The sequence below is a fragment of the Liolophura sinensis genome, chromosome 10 (genome assembly GCF_032854445.1).
Source record: "Liolophura sinensis isolate JHLJ2023 chromosome 10, CUHK_Ljap_v2, whole genome shotgun sequence".
Classification (NCBI taxonomy): Eukaryota; Metazoa; Mollusca; class Polyplacophora; order Chitonida; family Chitonidae; genus Liolophura; species Liolophura sinensis.
In genome coordinates this window covers 1,132,793-1,148,003 of record NC_088304.1, presented here as the reverse complement: position 1 = coordinate 1,148,003, position 15,211 = coordinate 1,132,793, and the positions used below count along the sequence as shown (strand labels likewise).

Sequence of the window (15,211 nt, the reverse complement as noted above, 5' to 3'; positions counted from 1 at the left end):
CCTGGCCTGATATTTCATTGAGTTGATCCTGTGTTTAATATTGACTCCTTAATAAAATGTTATTCAATGTTTTATTGGTTACCTTGGAATCTTACCTTCCGTCTTTAGTCCTTAAGATGGCAGCCGTGATACCTTTCGGATTTTATTGTGACCATAAGACCAGAATAGCTATTAAGACTAAAGTATTTGGGGATTTATGCGATCTTGATTAATTTGTAAAATATTGCATCATGACAGTGTGATAGGTCAGGATAGGTTGAAGACCTCATTGTTACTAAATAATCCTCTGCAGTGACATGAATCCTTGTTCGCCATCGTCGTTTGCTGGTAATGGCCTCAGGGAATATTATGCAAAATTGAGGAAATCTACATAAGACAATTCTATTACCAACTACTTCTGTTTTGTTTTGTAGGCTCAAAACATCAAGAACTTCAAGTCCCAGCGCTGGCAGACCCTGCTGAACTTCTCGAGTCAGCGTCGCCTGCTGCTGACAGGAACTCCCCTTCAGAACAGCCTGATGGAGCTGTGGTCACTGATGCACTTCCTCATGCCACATGTGTTCCAGTCTCACAAAGAGTTCAAAGAGTGGTTTTCCAACCCGCTGTCTGGCATGATAGAGGGTAGTCACGAGTATAACGACAGTCTCATCAGACGACTTCATAAGGTGGGTGGGTCTGTCAATGTCACTGTCTCAATATTTTCAGTCCTGCACTGTTTTAATAAACCATATTTGCCCACAAATCTAGGTAGACAAGGATCATAAAATATTTCTTTTGGTGCTGAACGTATTTCCATTAGGATATAAACTTCGTAAAGTCTTCCAGCAACCTGCAGTTTCTTCCCACCAAGATGTTGGTGGCAGTCATATAAGTTAAATATTTTTGAGTATGGCGTAATACACCAATCAAATTAACAACTAATAAATAACTTTTGAGCAAACCTCAAAACCCCTTTCCAAGGGTGATTTAATTTCAGGATTGATCAAGGGTTCATCACATTGTAAATGTTTAAAGGCAACTGATACAGCAAATCATTTATATATTAATACTTCATTGAAGATGCTTTGGCTAGTTACGTACCATGTCCATTTTGCTCACCTTAACCCCTTCTCTTGAGACGTAACAACACTGGTACATTGGTGTGATGCCTGTATCGGATCAAAGGTCTCGTACAGAAACCACTGGTCTTTGATCCTCTGCAGGCTGTTTCTGGCCATGTGGACTACAGATCAGGAACAGATTCTAAGGATATTTAAAATGCTTAGTTCTTATTTCTTAAGATAGAGTTTATGATGCGGTATAACATATAGTCAGACCTGGAAATTAAGGTAGCATGCTGTGGTGATAGCTGTGAAAACAACTTTGTTGGGGGTGGATAGAATCCAAATTGGGAGCGCTAAAACTTGTCTCGCGTTCCAGGATGGTCATCGATAACGTCATTGGTAAAATATAAACATGCCTCAAAAATGAACATGTTTTTTTCATTTCTGTATTGGCCTATCTTTCTTCATATTTGTTAACACTATACTCTTCATACTCATCATGGTTCTTTTTTCATGTAACCTTTAAATTTTTGGTGGGGAGCTGATGTCCGGAAATAGCTGCTGAAGTGTAAAACTTGGTGTCGGGGTGTAGGGAATACATTCCTAAGTTAAATACCACTGTCACCTGGTTATGGATGGAAATAATTCATTCATAGTTGTGATGGCCCGCATTGGATATCTGCCAATCAACCCCAAACAGTGTCTAAACTATTTAGTGAAGCTGAGTCTTGGTGTCTGTAAAAGACACTATGAATTTGAATAAAAGTTGTCCAAATGAAACATTTTTATCATAAACAAATACTAATTGAACTTAGAGACGTGAATGGTTGAATCTGACAGTGGGTTAATCTGTACAGGTGCTGCGACCCTTTCTGTTGAGAAGACTGAAGGATGATGTGGAAAAACAGATGCCAAAGAAATACGAGCATGTTGTGATGTGCAAACTGTCCAAACGTCAGCGCTATCTATACGATGACTTCATGTCACAAACAAAGTAAGTGATGTGTAAGCTGTCCAAACGTCAGCGCTATCTTTACGATGACGTCATGTCACAAACAAAGTAAGTGATGTGTAAGCTGTCCAAACGTCAGCGCTATCTATATGATGACTTCATGCCACAAAGTAAGTGATGTGTAAGCTGTCCAAACGTCAGTGCTATCTATGTGATGACTTCATGCCACAAAGTAAGTGATGTGTAAGCTGTCCAAACGTCAGCGCTATCTATATGATGACTTCATGCCACAAAGTAAGTGATGTGTAAGCTGTCCAAACGTCAGCGCTATCTATACGATGACTTCATGCCACAAAGTAAGTGATGTGTAAGCTGTCCAAACGTCAGCGCTATCTATATGATGACTTCATGTCACAAACAAAGTAAGTGATGAGTAAGCTGTCCAAACGTCAGCACTATCTACACGATGACATCATGTCACAAAGAAAGTGATGAGTAAGCTGTCCAAACGTCAGCGCTATCTCTATGATGACTTCAGGTCACAAAGTGATGTGTAAGCTGTCCAAACGTCAGCGTTATCTCTATGATGACTTCAGGTCACAAAGTGATATGTAAGCTGTCCAAATGTCAGCGCTATCTCTGATGACTTCATGTCACAAAGTGATGAGTAAGCTGTCCAAACGTCAGTGCTATCTATATGATGACTTCATGTCACAAACAAAGTAAGTGATGAGTAAGCTGTCCAAATGTCAGCACTATCTACACGATGACTTCATGTCACAAACAAAGTGATGAGTAAGCTGTCCAAACATCAGCGTTATCTCTATGATGACTTCATGTCACAAACAAAGTGTGTAAGCTGTCCAAACGTCAGCGTTATCTCTATGATGACTTCAGGTCACAAAGTGATGTGTAAGCTGTCCAAACATCAGCGTTATCTCTATGACTTCAGGTCACAAACAAAGTGATGAGTAAGCTGTCCAAACGTCAGCACTATCTCTACAATGACTTCATGTCACAAACAAAGTGATATGTAAGCTGTCCAAACGTCAGCGCTATCTATACGATGACTTCATGTCACAAACAAAGTGATGTGTAAGCTGTCCAAACGTCAGCGCTATCTATACGATGACTTCATGTCACAAACAAAGTAAGTGATGTGTAAGCTGTCCAAACGTCAGCACTATCTCTACGATGACTTCATGTCACAAAGTAAGTGATGTGTAAGCTGTCCAAATGTCAGCGCTATCTCTACGATGACTTCATGTCACAAACAAAGTGATATGTAAGCTGTCCAAACATCAGCGCTATCTCTACGATGACTTCATGTCACAAACAAAGTGATGTGTAAGCTGTCCAAACATCAGGGCTATTATCCCTGCGATGACTTCATGTCACAAAGCAAGTGATGGAATTGAGCATTTTCCTTTTCCTCATTTTCAGCCAAACATTTCATAGTTTATAATTATAAACTTAACCAAGCTATGAGCTCAATGGAAAAGACTGCATTCTGTCAGGGGGTTCGAGATTTTTACCAGTTCTACTGTCGTGCATTGTTGTTGTTGCACAGGTCAGTGTCGACCATCTCGTACAGTAACCCAGCCACTAGACACTGGCCACTACGCTTGTTAGGTGGTCAGTGGAGTGACTGGTACAGGCTTTAACATTTATTCCATGGAAAATAGATGTATTAGGACTAATGTTTTCAAGTGAAATACACTTTCATGAAAAAAATTGAATCTGTCAAGTATGTTCATGTCCGCCTTCCTTCATCTCGTCTTCAACAGAACCAGAGAGACGCTGTCATCTGGCCACTTCATGAGTGTTATCAACATTCTCATGCAGCTGAGGAAGGTCTGCAATCACCCAAACCTGTTTGACCCACGGCCAATTGTCTCCCCTTTCCAGATGGAGGGCATTGTGTGTCAGGTTCCATCGAAGGTTCTACAAGCCCTCGAATATAACCCATTTACGGTAGGGATTCTACAACATCCTAATCTAGATGCTTTAGACTTGTCCTGTTTTCAGCTGAAATACCTGAAGGTATTGAATTAGACACGTAAAATGGAAGATGAAAAAGAAAGATATGGAGGATGACATTCCCAAGTTAACGTTTGAGTGAAATTGGTTCGCTCTCTGTCACAATCTTGGCCTTTAGCTCAAAGAATATATATCTGTTCTTTTTCTTAATAATTTCTAAATAAAATACAAAAGGTACTTTATATGAGGCTTTCCTGGCCCTTTGTTTTAGGTACACATTCATTCCCTATACATACAGTACTCCTCGCCCCCACTGATTAATGCTCTGTATAGATGACATTTAATGATTTTGTGAAATTTTGAACCTGCTTATGATGCTCATGAGAGCCTTAAAATGATACTTTTCATGCCAACACTTCAGGTTTTCTGATCAGAAATTAATCAGAAGTGGCTGTATAATGTGGATGAATGTGTCACCAAACTTCAGGTGAAAAATAATACCTTAAGAAAATCAGGTGCCCAACTGATGATCTGTTTTGCAGAACTCAATACTGGTTGGTACTTTTCAAACAATGTAACATTGTAATGACCTGGTTTCAGATGATTGATATCAGGACCCTGTTTCCCTCGCTAGTTGACATGGAGAAGGACTTGCCGGCGTTTGTGGCTCACCGTGTGAAGAAGTTACAAACACCTCATCAGCTGATTGTGGAGATTGACAGTCAGCCAGACCCGCCCCCTCGCCTCAAGCCAGCCAAGAAACCTGTTGTGTTTCGAAGTGTTAGCCCTCTTGTGCAGGTGAGACTTTCACCCATGAAAAGTATTCTTCACCCATGAAAGCTCGTAAAATATTTTCGTTTTGAAACTTAAATTTTTTATCATCTTAGTTTCCACTCAAACTTAAAAACACACACCTTTCAATACTAACGATGAAACTCGCAGAATTATGAGCAACTTGATCAGGGGGTGTAATTCTAGGTCACACAGTATTGTGTAAATGCAGTTCTACACATGTAGGTAAATGTTATAAGGAGCTTTCTTTTCAAGGTGTACGTTCTGTGGTGACATTTCATGGAAGTTAAGCAGTGCATATGGTTAAACTCTTTTCATCCACTGATTGACATTATCACATCTGAACGGGGTGTTTGGTGTACGGCATTACTACTTCATACTGTCTCTTTTAACATGGACATCTACTGAACAGGCCCTGATTTGACATTTTGTTTTCATCAGTCTGTGTCTGGTCGATCATCCCCACTAGCTGCAGCAGTGAGCCCGTCCATCGCTGGTCAGAACAGACCTGCCTCCCCTATAACCATAGTGAGAACAGCCCCAGCTGTTGTCAGAACACAACAAACACCTTCTCCAGGTAAGTGGAACACTCCAGCCTCAGAATTTTGTATTTATACCTTCACTACCTTTCAAGGATCATTGAAACTCTCAGAATCGAGCAAAATGAGTAACTTAGTTAAGGGTGTAATTTAAGCCAAATACATGGTTGCCCATAAAACCCAGGTGAGTTGAGGTGTACTAATAAGCGAGTATAGAGTCACATCCCTGTATTGTCAGTACCAGGAGTTGTGCTAAATGATCTCGCAGATTAACTCTCTGGCCTTATGCCCTTGACACCACTTTGTGTCGTGTTGAGGTACCTGCCTAGCAGAACAAATAACTGGTGATGTAGCTCAGTGACCTTCAGTTGAACATTTTAATTAGCTATTGTTCTCATGAGATCAGTATCTGTTAGAGTTGGAATTTGAAAAATGGAAAGCAGAATGGATTGGAATTATTACAAAACTATGGACTACAATGGTCACAATTTCCTTGGTAGTACATGAATAGACTAGAACATACATATTTACCTGCTCATTTGTTCTTCGTCGTTGTCTGTTGATTTTGCATAAGTCTGTTCTCTCACCTTCGTTGTTGAGAGAGAGAAAAGAAAAAAGACTTGACGTGGTAGGGTGATTGACTCCGTAGTAGGGTTTTTGACTCCATAGTATGGTGAATGACTCCGTAGAAGGGTGATGGACTCCACAGTAGGGTGGTTGACTGCGGTATGGTGATTGACTCCGTAGTAGGGTGGTTGACTCCATAGAATGGTGAATGACTCCGTAGTAGGGTGGTTGACTCCGTGGTAGGTTGATTGACTCCAAACGCCTCACACCCAAGGTGCTGATTCAATTTTCAAGGTGCTCAAGAATTTGTAGATTTATTTGCTCTCCACCTTTGTTTGAGCCTATTTAGGGAGCTCTCCCAGTAGTGTTGTACCAATATGGCATGCAAATCAGTACTTTACACTAGTATCTTGCCAAAGTTCGGTTGTTTTTTCTCTAGGGGCCTATAGAGATTAACACCATTGTGCAGGTGAAACTTTCTTGCATACTGTTATGAAGAACAATCATATAATACATGGAAGTATTAGACCACCATTTTGAATTAGTTAATTATTGTAATTTACAGAAACCTGATTCTTCTTAATTTGTTTGTCATTAATTTCTGTTTATCTGAGTTTGCAATTCATGCTGTAAAGACGTAAACTGGATAGAACAGATGTTTTAAGCGAGTATAGAGTCACATCCCTGTGTTGTCAGTATCAGGAGTTGTGCTAAATGAACTCGCAGATTAACTCTCTGGCCTTATGCCCTTGACACCACTTTGTGTCGTGTCGAGGTACCCGCTAAGCAGAACAACAACTTAAAGCTGTTCTTATTCCATTTCTTGTTATTTCTATTCATTCAAAAATCCTAATCAAACCTTAATGAAGATTTAAAGATCTCTGCTGGTGTTTTAACACTTGTTTTTTATCTCCTGCATTTCAGTGCCCATAAAACTGGGTGTTAGTGCAACACAACCTGTACAGTTACAGAGGCTGGGTGCATCCCCAGTGGCTACAGCAGTGGTGCAGCCGGTTGCTCCCAACACTGTGGTTCTGTCCACCCCTGGCACCAGGGTGCCCACCTCTCATGTGACCACGGTACAGGGAACGCTGGCGGCAAAACTCCCTACCATACCAGGTGAGCCAAGATTGACCTCCAGTGTAGGGTTGTGGGTGCGAAGTAAACATTCGATCTCATTATTTCATCAAAAAGAAAAACTTATTCCTGTTAGCTATTGATTATGATTACTCTAAATAATTGCCTCAGAGGTCCCCTTGTCTTAATTGCACCTCCAGAAAGGTAGAAAATTACATTGGGAAGGATTTCTAAATTACATCTTAGTTTCCTGGCCTGGGGCGGCTTGCACAAAGCCATTGCAGGCTAAGTTGACTGTAGCTACCATGGCAACACATTTTAAAAACATACATTGCCATTCGAGGAAGAATCAACCTAGGCTACCATCACTTTGTGCAAGAGGCTCCAGAAAACTAGATGACACAATAGCAAATGCTTGCCGATTGATTTTTCATAATATATACAGGTATATTTTTAATATTTGGTTATTGCAGGTTCTGCTGTCCTGACCTCATCAGGAACCCAAGTTATCCCATCTCAGCCAATCACTGTTCAAATTCAGCAAACGGATCAGGGGACACAACTGATGATCCCATCTGGCCAACTCTCTCAGTTACCAGGTAAGCACCACTTACAGCTTATGAAATGTTCGGCATCCGTAAAGCCTTTATATTATGTACCAGTTCTAGCCATAGAGACAGTGATACATGCTTAAAAAAGTTAGTATTGTTTCTCAATTTATTCTCATATAACTGAATTGTTGAGTACAATGTACAATTTGATTTATGTGAAGATACATTGTTGTATTTATAGCTCTTTAGGTATTTTTTTGAAAAGCTGAGCGATGTTAGGTCATTTAGGGGGCCGGTTGCACAAAGGGATCGTAAGCTTAAGTTGAACATTGGATTTTGACCAACAATTGCAATTGTAACTGAAAAAATTTGTAAATGCCTTAAAATTCCACAATTTATTTTTACAATCAGTTGAAGGATCTAGAGTCAATTGTAGCTATGATCTCTTTGTGCAAGAGGGCCCTGAAGATTTGAGAATTCTGGTTTCCAATTATTATACCACGCCATGATGGCAGGATGATTTGACACACCTGTAGAGGTTGGGGAATTTGACACACCTGTAGAGGTTGGGGAATTTATAACTGACCTGTAGAGGTTGGGGAATTTATGACTGACCTGTAGAGGTTGGGGAATTTATGACTGACCTGCAGAGGTTGGGGAATTTGACACACCTGTGGAGGTTGGGGAATTTATGATGCACCTGTACAGGTTGGGGAATTTATGACGCACCTGTGGAGGTTGGGGAATTTATGACGCACCCGTGGAGGTTGAGGAATTTATGACTCACCTGTACAGGTTGGGGAATTTATGATGCACCTGTGGAGGTTGGGGAATTTATGACGCACCTGTGGAGGCTGGGGAATTTATGACGCACTTGTGGAGGCTGGGGAATTTATGACGCACTTGTGGAGGTTGGGGAATTTATGACGCACTTGTGGAGGTTGGGGAATTTATGACGCACTTGTGGAGGTTGGGGAATTTATGACGCACTTGTGGAGGCTGGGGAATTTATGACGCACTTGTGGAGGCTGGGGAATTTATGACGCACTTGTGGAGGTTGGGAATTTATGACGCACTTGTGGAGGCTGGGGAATTTATGACGCACTTGTGGAGGTTGGGGAATTTATGACGCACCTGTGGAGGCTGGGGAATTTATGACGCACTTGTGGAGGCTGGGGAATGCTGTAGAAAATTCCGTTGAGACATCAGTTAACAAAGTTTGTTATGATTGCAGCAGGGTTTATCCAGATTGTACAAACGTCAACCGGTCAGCAGCTGATCACGACGACCGGGCCGTCGGCTGCTGTACCTCAAACTATTCAAGTGACCCCTCGTCCAGCAATGACCTCTGCACCGACCACACCCCTAGGTAAGGGAGGTAATCAGTATTTTACTACCAGCTGGGTTCAAAACCAGTTAGTCAGGTCCGAGTATACTTGAGGTGATTTCTTGGAGGAAGTGAGGTGATGCTACTTGGTCGCTCTTTATGGTCTTTTCAACCTATAAACACTGATTGATTTAAAAGTATCCTTCCATAGAAGATAAGATACCCTTATATATAGGTATAGATGCTTTCATCTGGAGTGATGTGATCTACGGGCAGGCGAGTGTAGAGTCACATCCCTGTGTTCTCAGTATCAGGAGTTGTGCTAAATGATCTCGCAGATTAACTCTCTGGCCTTATGCCCTTGACACCACTTTGTGTCGTGTTGAGGTACCCGCCAAGCAGAACATGCTGAATTCCTAGAGATTATGGACTGGCTTATCCTTGATGGTCTTATCTGAGGTCTGTTAGGCATAACAAGTAGGGTGGCGGGGGAACTTGGCATGGCAAAGTTTAGTTTAAAATTTTCCTGTCAGTCTCTAATAAATAGATCGTCGCACGTTTCTGTCAAAAGACAAGTGGCACCATCTGCTGGGGTTTAGTACAGCTTTCTAGGGCAGATTTCTTGTGTGGAAGTCTGGTCGTGATATGGCTGCAGTAATGCTGGGGTAGCATTAATTTTTGTTCTTTAGTATGTTAGTTCATTTAATGTGCCTTGCAAGCGAAATAGCCTTGAGCCTTCCAGTTTTACTGTCCATGGGGTGTAATGTGGGTATTAACTGAAGTTCTCTCCCTTTCAGTGAACGGTGTGCCCTCTGCAGCTTTGCCTACAGTGGTAGGTGTCAGTCAGCCAGCGACGACAGCGGCTGGAGTAACACCTGTGAGAGTAACCTCTCTAGTTCAGCAATCTACCCCAGCAGCCAATCCACTCACCCCAACATTAACAACAGTCAACAAGCCTGTGATGAGGGTGTCCCCCTTAACTGTACAGTCTCCAGCCACACCCAAACCGTACCCCACAGCTACAGCAACATTGGCCAGTACAAGTGAGCACTAGAAACTTAGCTGCTGAAGTTTGACTTTCTGATGGAATTAAGCTATATATTTGTACTGATACAGGTTTTTGATTCTTCTCAATGTTTTATTTTAATGATCAGTTAAGATATTTATATGGTGGCAACAGTGACTGCAGCACATACAAGTAAAGTATAGTTAGTAATCAAACCAATAAACTTTACCCTAAAAGATTTTGTTAAACGATGGTATTGTTTTAAAGTTAAAATTTTGAGATCTTCAAGACTTTGCAATGTTTTGTCATGAGCTACATAGGTTTGAACTTGTGGGAAGTTTCATCTGATGAATCAAGATGAAAAAACATCATTTTGGTCCCATCATTTCATCCTTTCAGAAAATACAATTTTGTTTCTGTTCTTTGTGTTTTAAGTCAAATGTAATTGTCTGATTAGGTGCCACCCCAACTGTAATCTCCAAAACTCTGAGTGATAGCCCCAGTACTCCTGCGGTGACAAAGGCTGCTGTGAAACCTGTTGTGAGAGCTAGAGTTAAACCAAAGTCTGAGTTTGATCTGGTGAGTTTATACTGCCACATCCTGTAAAATGTCCTGTCTTATATTCATCAGATATCATGAATAAGAACTGTATGTATCAAAATTGTTGTCTGAAGTCTTCATGAAATGTCTGGCCACAATATTCTGCAATTTTGCCTATGGTATTAAGCCATAATCATTCATGATCACCTGTAATTGTCATGTACCATGTATGAAATGCAATTAGTATAATTTCAAAGGTGTCTTTGAGAAAATTCTCAGCACTTAAGCTGTATGATTTTAGTTTATGATGATTAGTATTAGTGAACCACGTAAAAACTTCAGTTGTTTTGCTCTTTCTTATAGACAGAGTTGGAAAAGCGAAGGTCGAAATGTCGGCGAGAGAAGCTGGAGTTGATCAGTAAATTGAACAAGCGTCACTGTGATGTGAAGCCTGTGTATGGGCAGGACTTCTATAACTGTGTGAACTTATTGCGCGACGGAGAGCAGACAGGTGCTACAGGGACACAGTGGAAGGGACGAGGGTTTATACACTGTCATAATGTCCAGCACTGTAAACGACCCCACCGCATGGCGAACTACTTGGCGAGGACGGAGGCCCTGTCACAGCTAGTCCACACACCAGAGCAGTATTTATCTCAGCTACAGGACATCTTGCAAAGGTGAGTGGGGTGGGAGGCAGTGCTCAGAGTAATTCCCTTCATGCTATTCCACTCCAGGCTTATCAGATTTCCATCTTAAGCCAAAATGTCTCAATCTTTAAAAATAGAAGTCAAAAAGTTTTTACATGCCCACGATTTATATTTTTCGCAATGACTGGTTTGTATTTTTTTTTTTTTTTTTCCACATCACTTCAAACTTTGCCTCTTTGCCTTTGCCTGTCACCCTTATTTTAAAGAATTTAAAAGTACTTGATACTTTGGCCAAAATACCAAAGCCTGGTAGTGAGACTGTACTGTCGGTGCCGTGGACTTGGCCATATATTAAAACCACCCTAGGTTGTCCATATTCAGTATGGTGAACCTGCGGTCACAACCAGCCAGTGGACTTTCTAGTTAAATGTTGCTAATCAGTGGTTTAGAGAATTCAAGCTTCTGGATCTGGGATCACAAAGCATTGAATTGGGTTTGTTCCTTTTCATTTGGTTGAGCTGAATTTTGTTCCCACAATAACTTAACCAGAATTTATGCTGTCATGCTATATTTGGCCTTGTTTCGTAAGTAACAATTTAAAAGTTATTTGAAAGATCGCTTCGTAATGCCATGGAAGTTACACAGAAGGTTCAAATGACAGAAGACTTCGGATTCTTCTGACATTGCAGTGGGTGTGTACTTGATGTATGTTTTGAGCACACATACACTGATTGCGACATAATAATGGAAAGAACAAATGAGTTCGCAGCTTTAGATATTCTGTGACTAGATCCGGTTACACATTACACAAATGGTACGTTTGTCCCGTTTTGCCAGAAGTCTCATTCGAACATCCAAGGATTTACTGACTTCATCTATAAATGGGCTCAGTGAAGATCAAATGTTTCTGATGCAGAGTGACTGTATCATTAAGGGAGGTACATCTTGCTTGTTATATGGTTAGAGAGAATGCCTAAAACATTCTCTCTCTGACCACAATGCTGGTCGCAGTTGTCAAAGTCAAAAATCTTTAGTAAATAAACAGATAATACTCCATTGTCTCCCCTTGTGTTGTAGGTATGTCTTTGTGACACCTGTGGTTGTGGCGCCCCCTGTCAGCCTGAACGCTCCCCACCCGTCCCCGTCATACCTGGTCAGTGAAGTGACCAGGAAGGAATATCTCCACAGAGAATTGTCACCACGTGTGGACTGCCTGCACTCCATATCCTCCAAGATGACCGTCACGTTTCCAGAGTTGCGACTGATACAGTATGACTGTGGTACGTGCTAGGAATAGTTTACATGGAGGCGTGGAAAGACTTCTCAGGGATATGCACAGCTCCTAAAACTGTGTACTCATGGTTACCTGGACCTTGGGATAAAATTTCAATAATGTAATTGTAAAATAGCTTTGTCAAAGTGCTTAGAAATGAACATACCTTAGAAATGAACATAACCTCTCACCAATATGATTGCTGTGAGGTCAAGCCCACTGGCTTTCTCTCTGGTCGTGTGGAGGAAGGTTTGCCGCCCAGTATCCTCTCACCATAATGCTGACCGCTGTTGTATAAGTGAAATACTCATGAGTAAACACCAATCAGATCATTCCATTAATTCTTCCTCGGATTTAATTTCAAGTGATATGGCATTTTGTATCATATTTGGAACCATGGTTAATTTAGCATTAATACAATTCAACGAAAACTGTTAGTAGGTCTTATTTAAAAAAAAAAAAAAAAAATCTCAATTTGTATTTGGCTCAATTATGTGACTTGTGAAGTACAATATTCCCCTACTGCCGTATGTAAGGAAGGTGTTTTTCCACATAGATCTGTAAAGCTTGAATATCGGTAATGATCAGTGGATACTGGGATGTCATTGTGTTGGGGGTTTTACGCTCACAGGTAAGCTGCAGACGTTGGATATCTTGCTACGAGATCTCAAGTCAGGGGATCATCGTGTCCTCATCTTCACTCAGATGACCAAGATGTTGCACGTGCTTGAGGCCTTCCTTAACTATCATGGTCATCGTTACCTGCGACTGGACGGTACTACCAAGGTGGAACAGAGACAGGTGAGCCCACAGTGTGGTGAAGGAATTTTAGTCCTTGAACTTGATGTCTGAAGTATTTAGTTGTTTAAATGGGGTCTAGACCTTTGGAGAGCTGGAATAGGAGCCACCTTTCTTCAGTAGGGTGGAATTTGCGCAAAATTTGTCATTTTTTTGTTGTTGCACTTAGCAGTGGTAGGGCCATACCAGTTTATATTTTTGTTTTACGGGCAGAATAAATCTTTTTTCCTATCTTGTAGGAGGGTAGAAAAACCAAAATATAACTGAAAAATCATATAGTTTATAGTTAAAATATGGACTACCCCAGTAATTTTTCCTCTTGAAGATCTGTTCACTTGATCAGAAAAACTGGAAAAATATAAAAATCCTAACACAAAATTTAAAGCTGGTTTTGTATTCTTTTATGTCCGCTCATGCGTGAAACACAAAATAAATTGGTGTTGATTATTTAGGAGACCTGAAACTGCATCTAGTATCATAGCTGTGCTACTCCCTTAGATTGCTTATCTAGATTAATGACAGGTGCAAACACGAATGATTGTTCTGGAGTCAGACTAGGTAATTATAATCTTTCTACACTGTGTTTTACAGGCTCTAATGGAGAGGTTTAATGCTGACCGGCGGATCTTCTGCTTCATCTTATCCACACGCTCTGGTGGCCTAGGCATCAACTTGACCGGGGCTGACACCGTCATATTCTACGACAGTGACTGGAATCCCACCATGGACGCGCAGGCCCAGGATCGCTGTCATCGGATCGGGCAGACCAGAGATGTCCACATCTACAGGTGCAGGAAACTTGGCTGAGTGGCTGTTAGCTTGATAGTGTAGAACTTCAGATACTCCACCCCCACACTCTTCCACGCCCACACTCCCCTTCGACCCCTCACCCCCAACTCTTCCACCCCCCACCCCCCTCAACAATCTTTTCGTTTTTTAAGGATGTCACATGTAATATTTTGTGATTTATACAATTTCAATCTTGAAAAATAATAATTGCACAAACCCCATCTTTGTGATGAAAGTGTTTGTTTACAAGATAAACCTTTTCCTTGAAACCACAAAGGGTACTGCCTGAAACCTTAAGAAAATGTGACTGATTCCCTGTTAACTGATAATGCACTGAGGAAGAAACGGGAAACAGAAATAGTGTTAGACAGGCCTTTGAATGTTAGATCTTATCACACTCCCACACTGTCACACTCCTGAGACAAAATTTAGGTGTGTTACATACCCTAATTGACCTAAAATTCTGCGGACAAAAATGGATTTTTTTAGAGGCACATGAATGTCAAAATATTACTTTTGGTGTTGAAACTTTTTCCAGTAGGCTTTCATCATACTATAAAATGAACCTTCAGGCACCTTTCTGTAATCTATAGAAATGAGCAAGTTAGTCATGGACAAAATTCTGGAAAGTGTGTCTTTGCTGTGTAAACTGCACGCCTAGTCTTCTGTCTACAAGAAAAAAAAAAGGCCTGGTTGTATTGTTGACAAATGAATGTTTCTTCTTATGCAGACTGATCAGTGAAAAGACAATAGAAGAGAACATCCTGAAGAAGGCCAACCAGAAACGCCTGCTTGGAGACCTGGCGATAGAGGGAGGAAACTTCACAACAGCTTTCTTCAAGGAGGTGAGCTGACACCAGTTATATCCCTGTAAAGGATGGGGTATTCTGTCCATATGCAAGTTTGGTTCCCGTGCGTGAAAAAGCTATTTAGAATCTCTCCCTGCTTCCAGCCTTGTCGCCTGAACACCTAGTAATCCTAATTCTGTCCCATTTCTCTGCAGCAAACGTTGAAGGATCTGTTTGAGGAGCCGTCAGGCCTGGATCAGCTGGCCAAAGAAAAGGCAGAAACGTTGGAAAGGAAGCAGTCCCGCGCACGTGCAATAGCTGCAGTGGAGCTACCAGGTAGTGAGGGCGAGACCAAGAATATTGTGGCCAAGTTTGAAGAGGTAAGGAGTTTGGTGTTGTATGGTTAAACGGATACTAGTCCACTAGTCGAAGTGGACAGATGAAACAAAAACATAATGGTCATTGGAGATCTCTGTTCAGCACTTTTAAGAAGGGAGAAATAGGGAAGGTGAAATCCGGACACCCTGCACAAATAAAAT

General features: G+C 41.2%; 1 protein-coding gene across 6 annotated transcripts in view; it reads left to right on the top strand.

Annotated features, from left to right (window-relative positions):
- LOC135477224 (helicase SRCAP-like) overlaps positions 1 to 15,211 on the top strand; it is a 58,369-nt gene that overhangs the window by 19,073 nt on the left and 24,085 nt on the right. For all 6 annotated transcript variants that reach the window (XM_064757393.1, XM_064757391.1, XM_064757392.1 and 3 more), the window contains 16 exons: positions 414 to 665; positions 1,901 to 2,037; positions 3,783 to 3,969; positions 4,576 to 4,773; positions 5,209 to 5,344; positions 6,798 to 6,992; positions 7,424 to 7,549; positions 8,736 to 8,870; positions 9,626 to 9,871; positions 10,292 to 10,413; positions 10,738 to 11,054; positions 12,102 to 12,304; positions 12,929 to 13,098; positions 13,687 to 13,883; positions 14,615 to 14,729; positions 14,888 to 15,052. In XM_064757393.1, the coding sequence (XP_064613463.1) occupies positions 414 to 665; positions 1,901 to 2,037; positions 3,783 to 3,969; positions 4,576 to 4,773; positions 5,209 to 5,344; positions 6,798 to 6,992; positions 7,424 to 7,549; positions 8,736 to 8,870; positions 9,626 to 9,871; positions 10,292 to 10,413; positions 10,738 to 11,054; positions 12,102 to 12,304; positions 12,929 to 13,098; positions 13,687 to 13,883; positions 14,615 to 14,729; positions 14,888 to 15,052 (2,901 nt within the window). The remainder of the gene's footprint in view (positions 1 to 413; positions 666 to 1,900; positions 2,038 to 3,782; positions 3,970 to 4,575; positions 4,774 to 5,208; positions 5,345 to 6,797; positions 6,993 to 7,423; positions 7,550 to 8,735; positions 8,871 to 9,625; positions 9,872 to 10,291; positions 10,414 to 10,737; positions 11,055 to 12,101; positions 12,305 to 12,928; positions 13,099 to 13,686; positions 13,884 to 14,614; positions 14,730 to 14,887; positions 15,053 to 15,211) is intronic.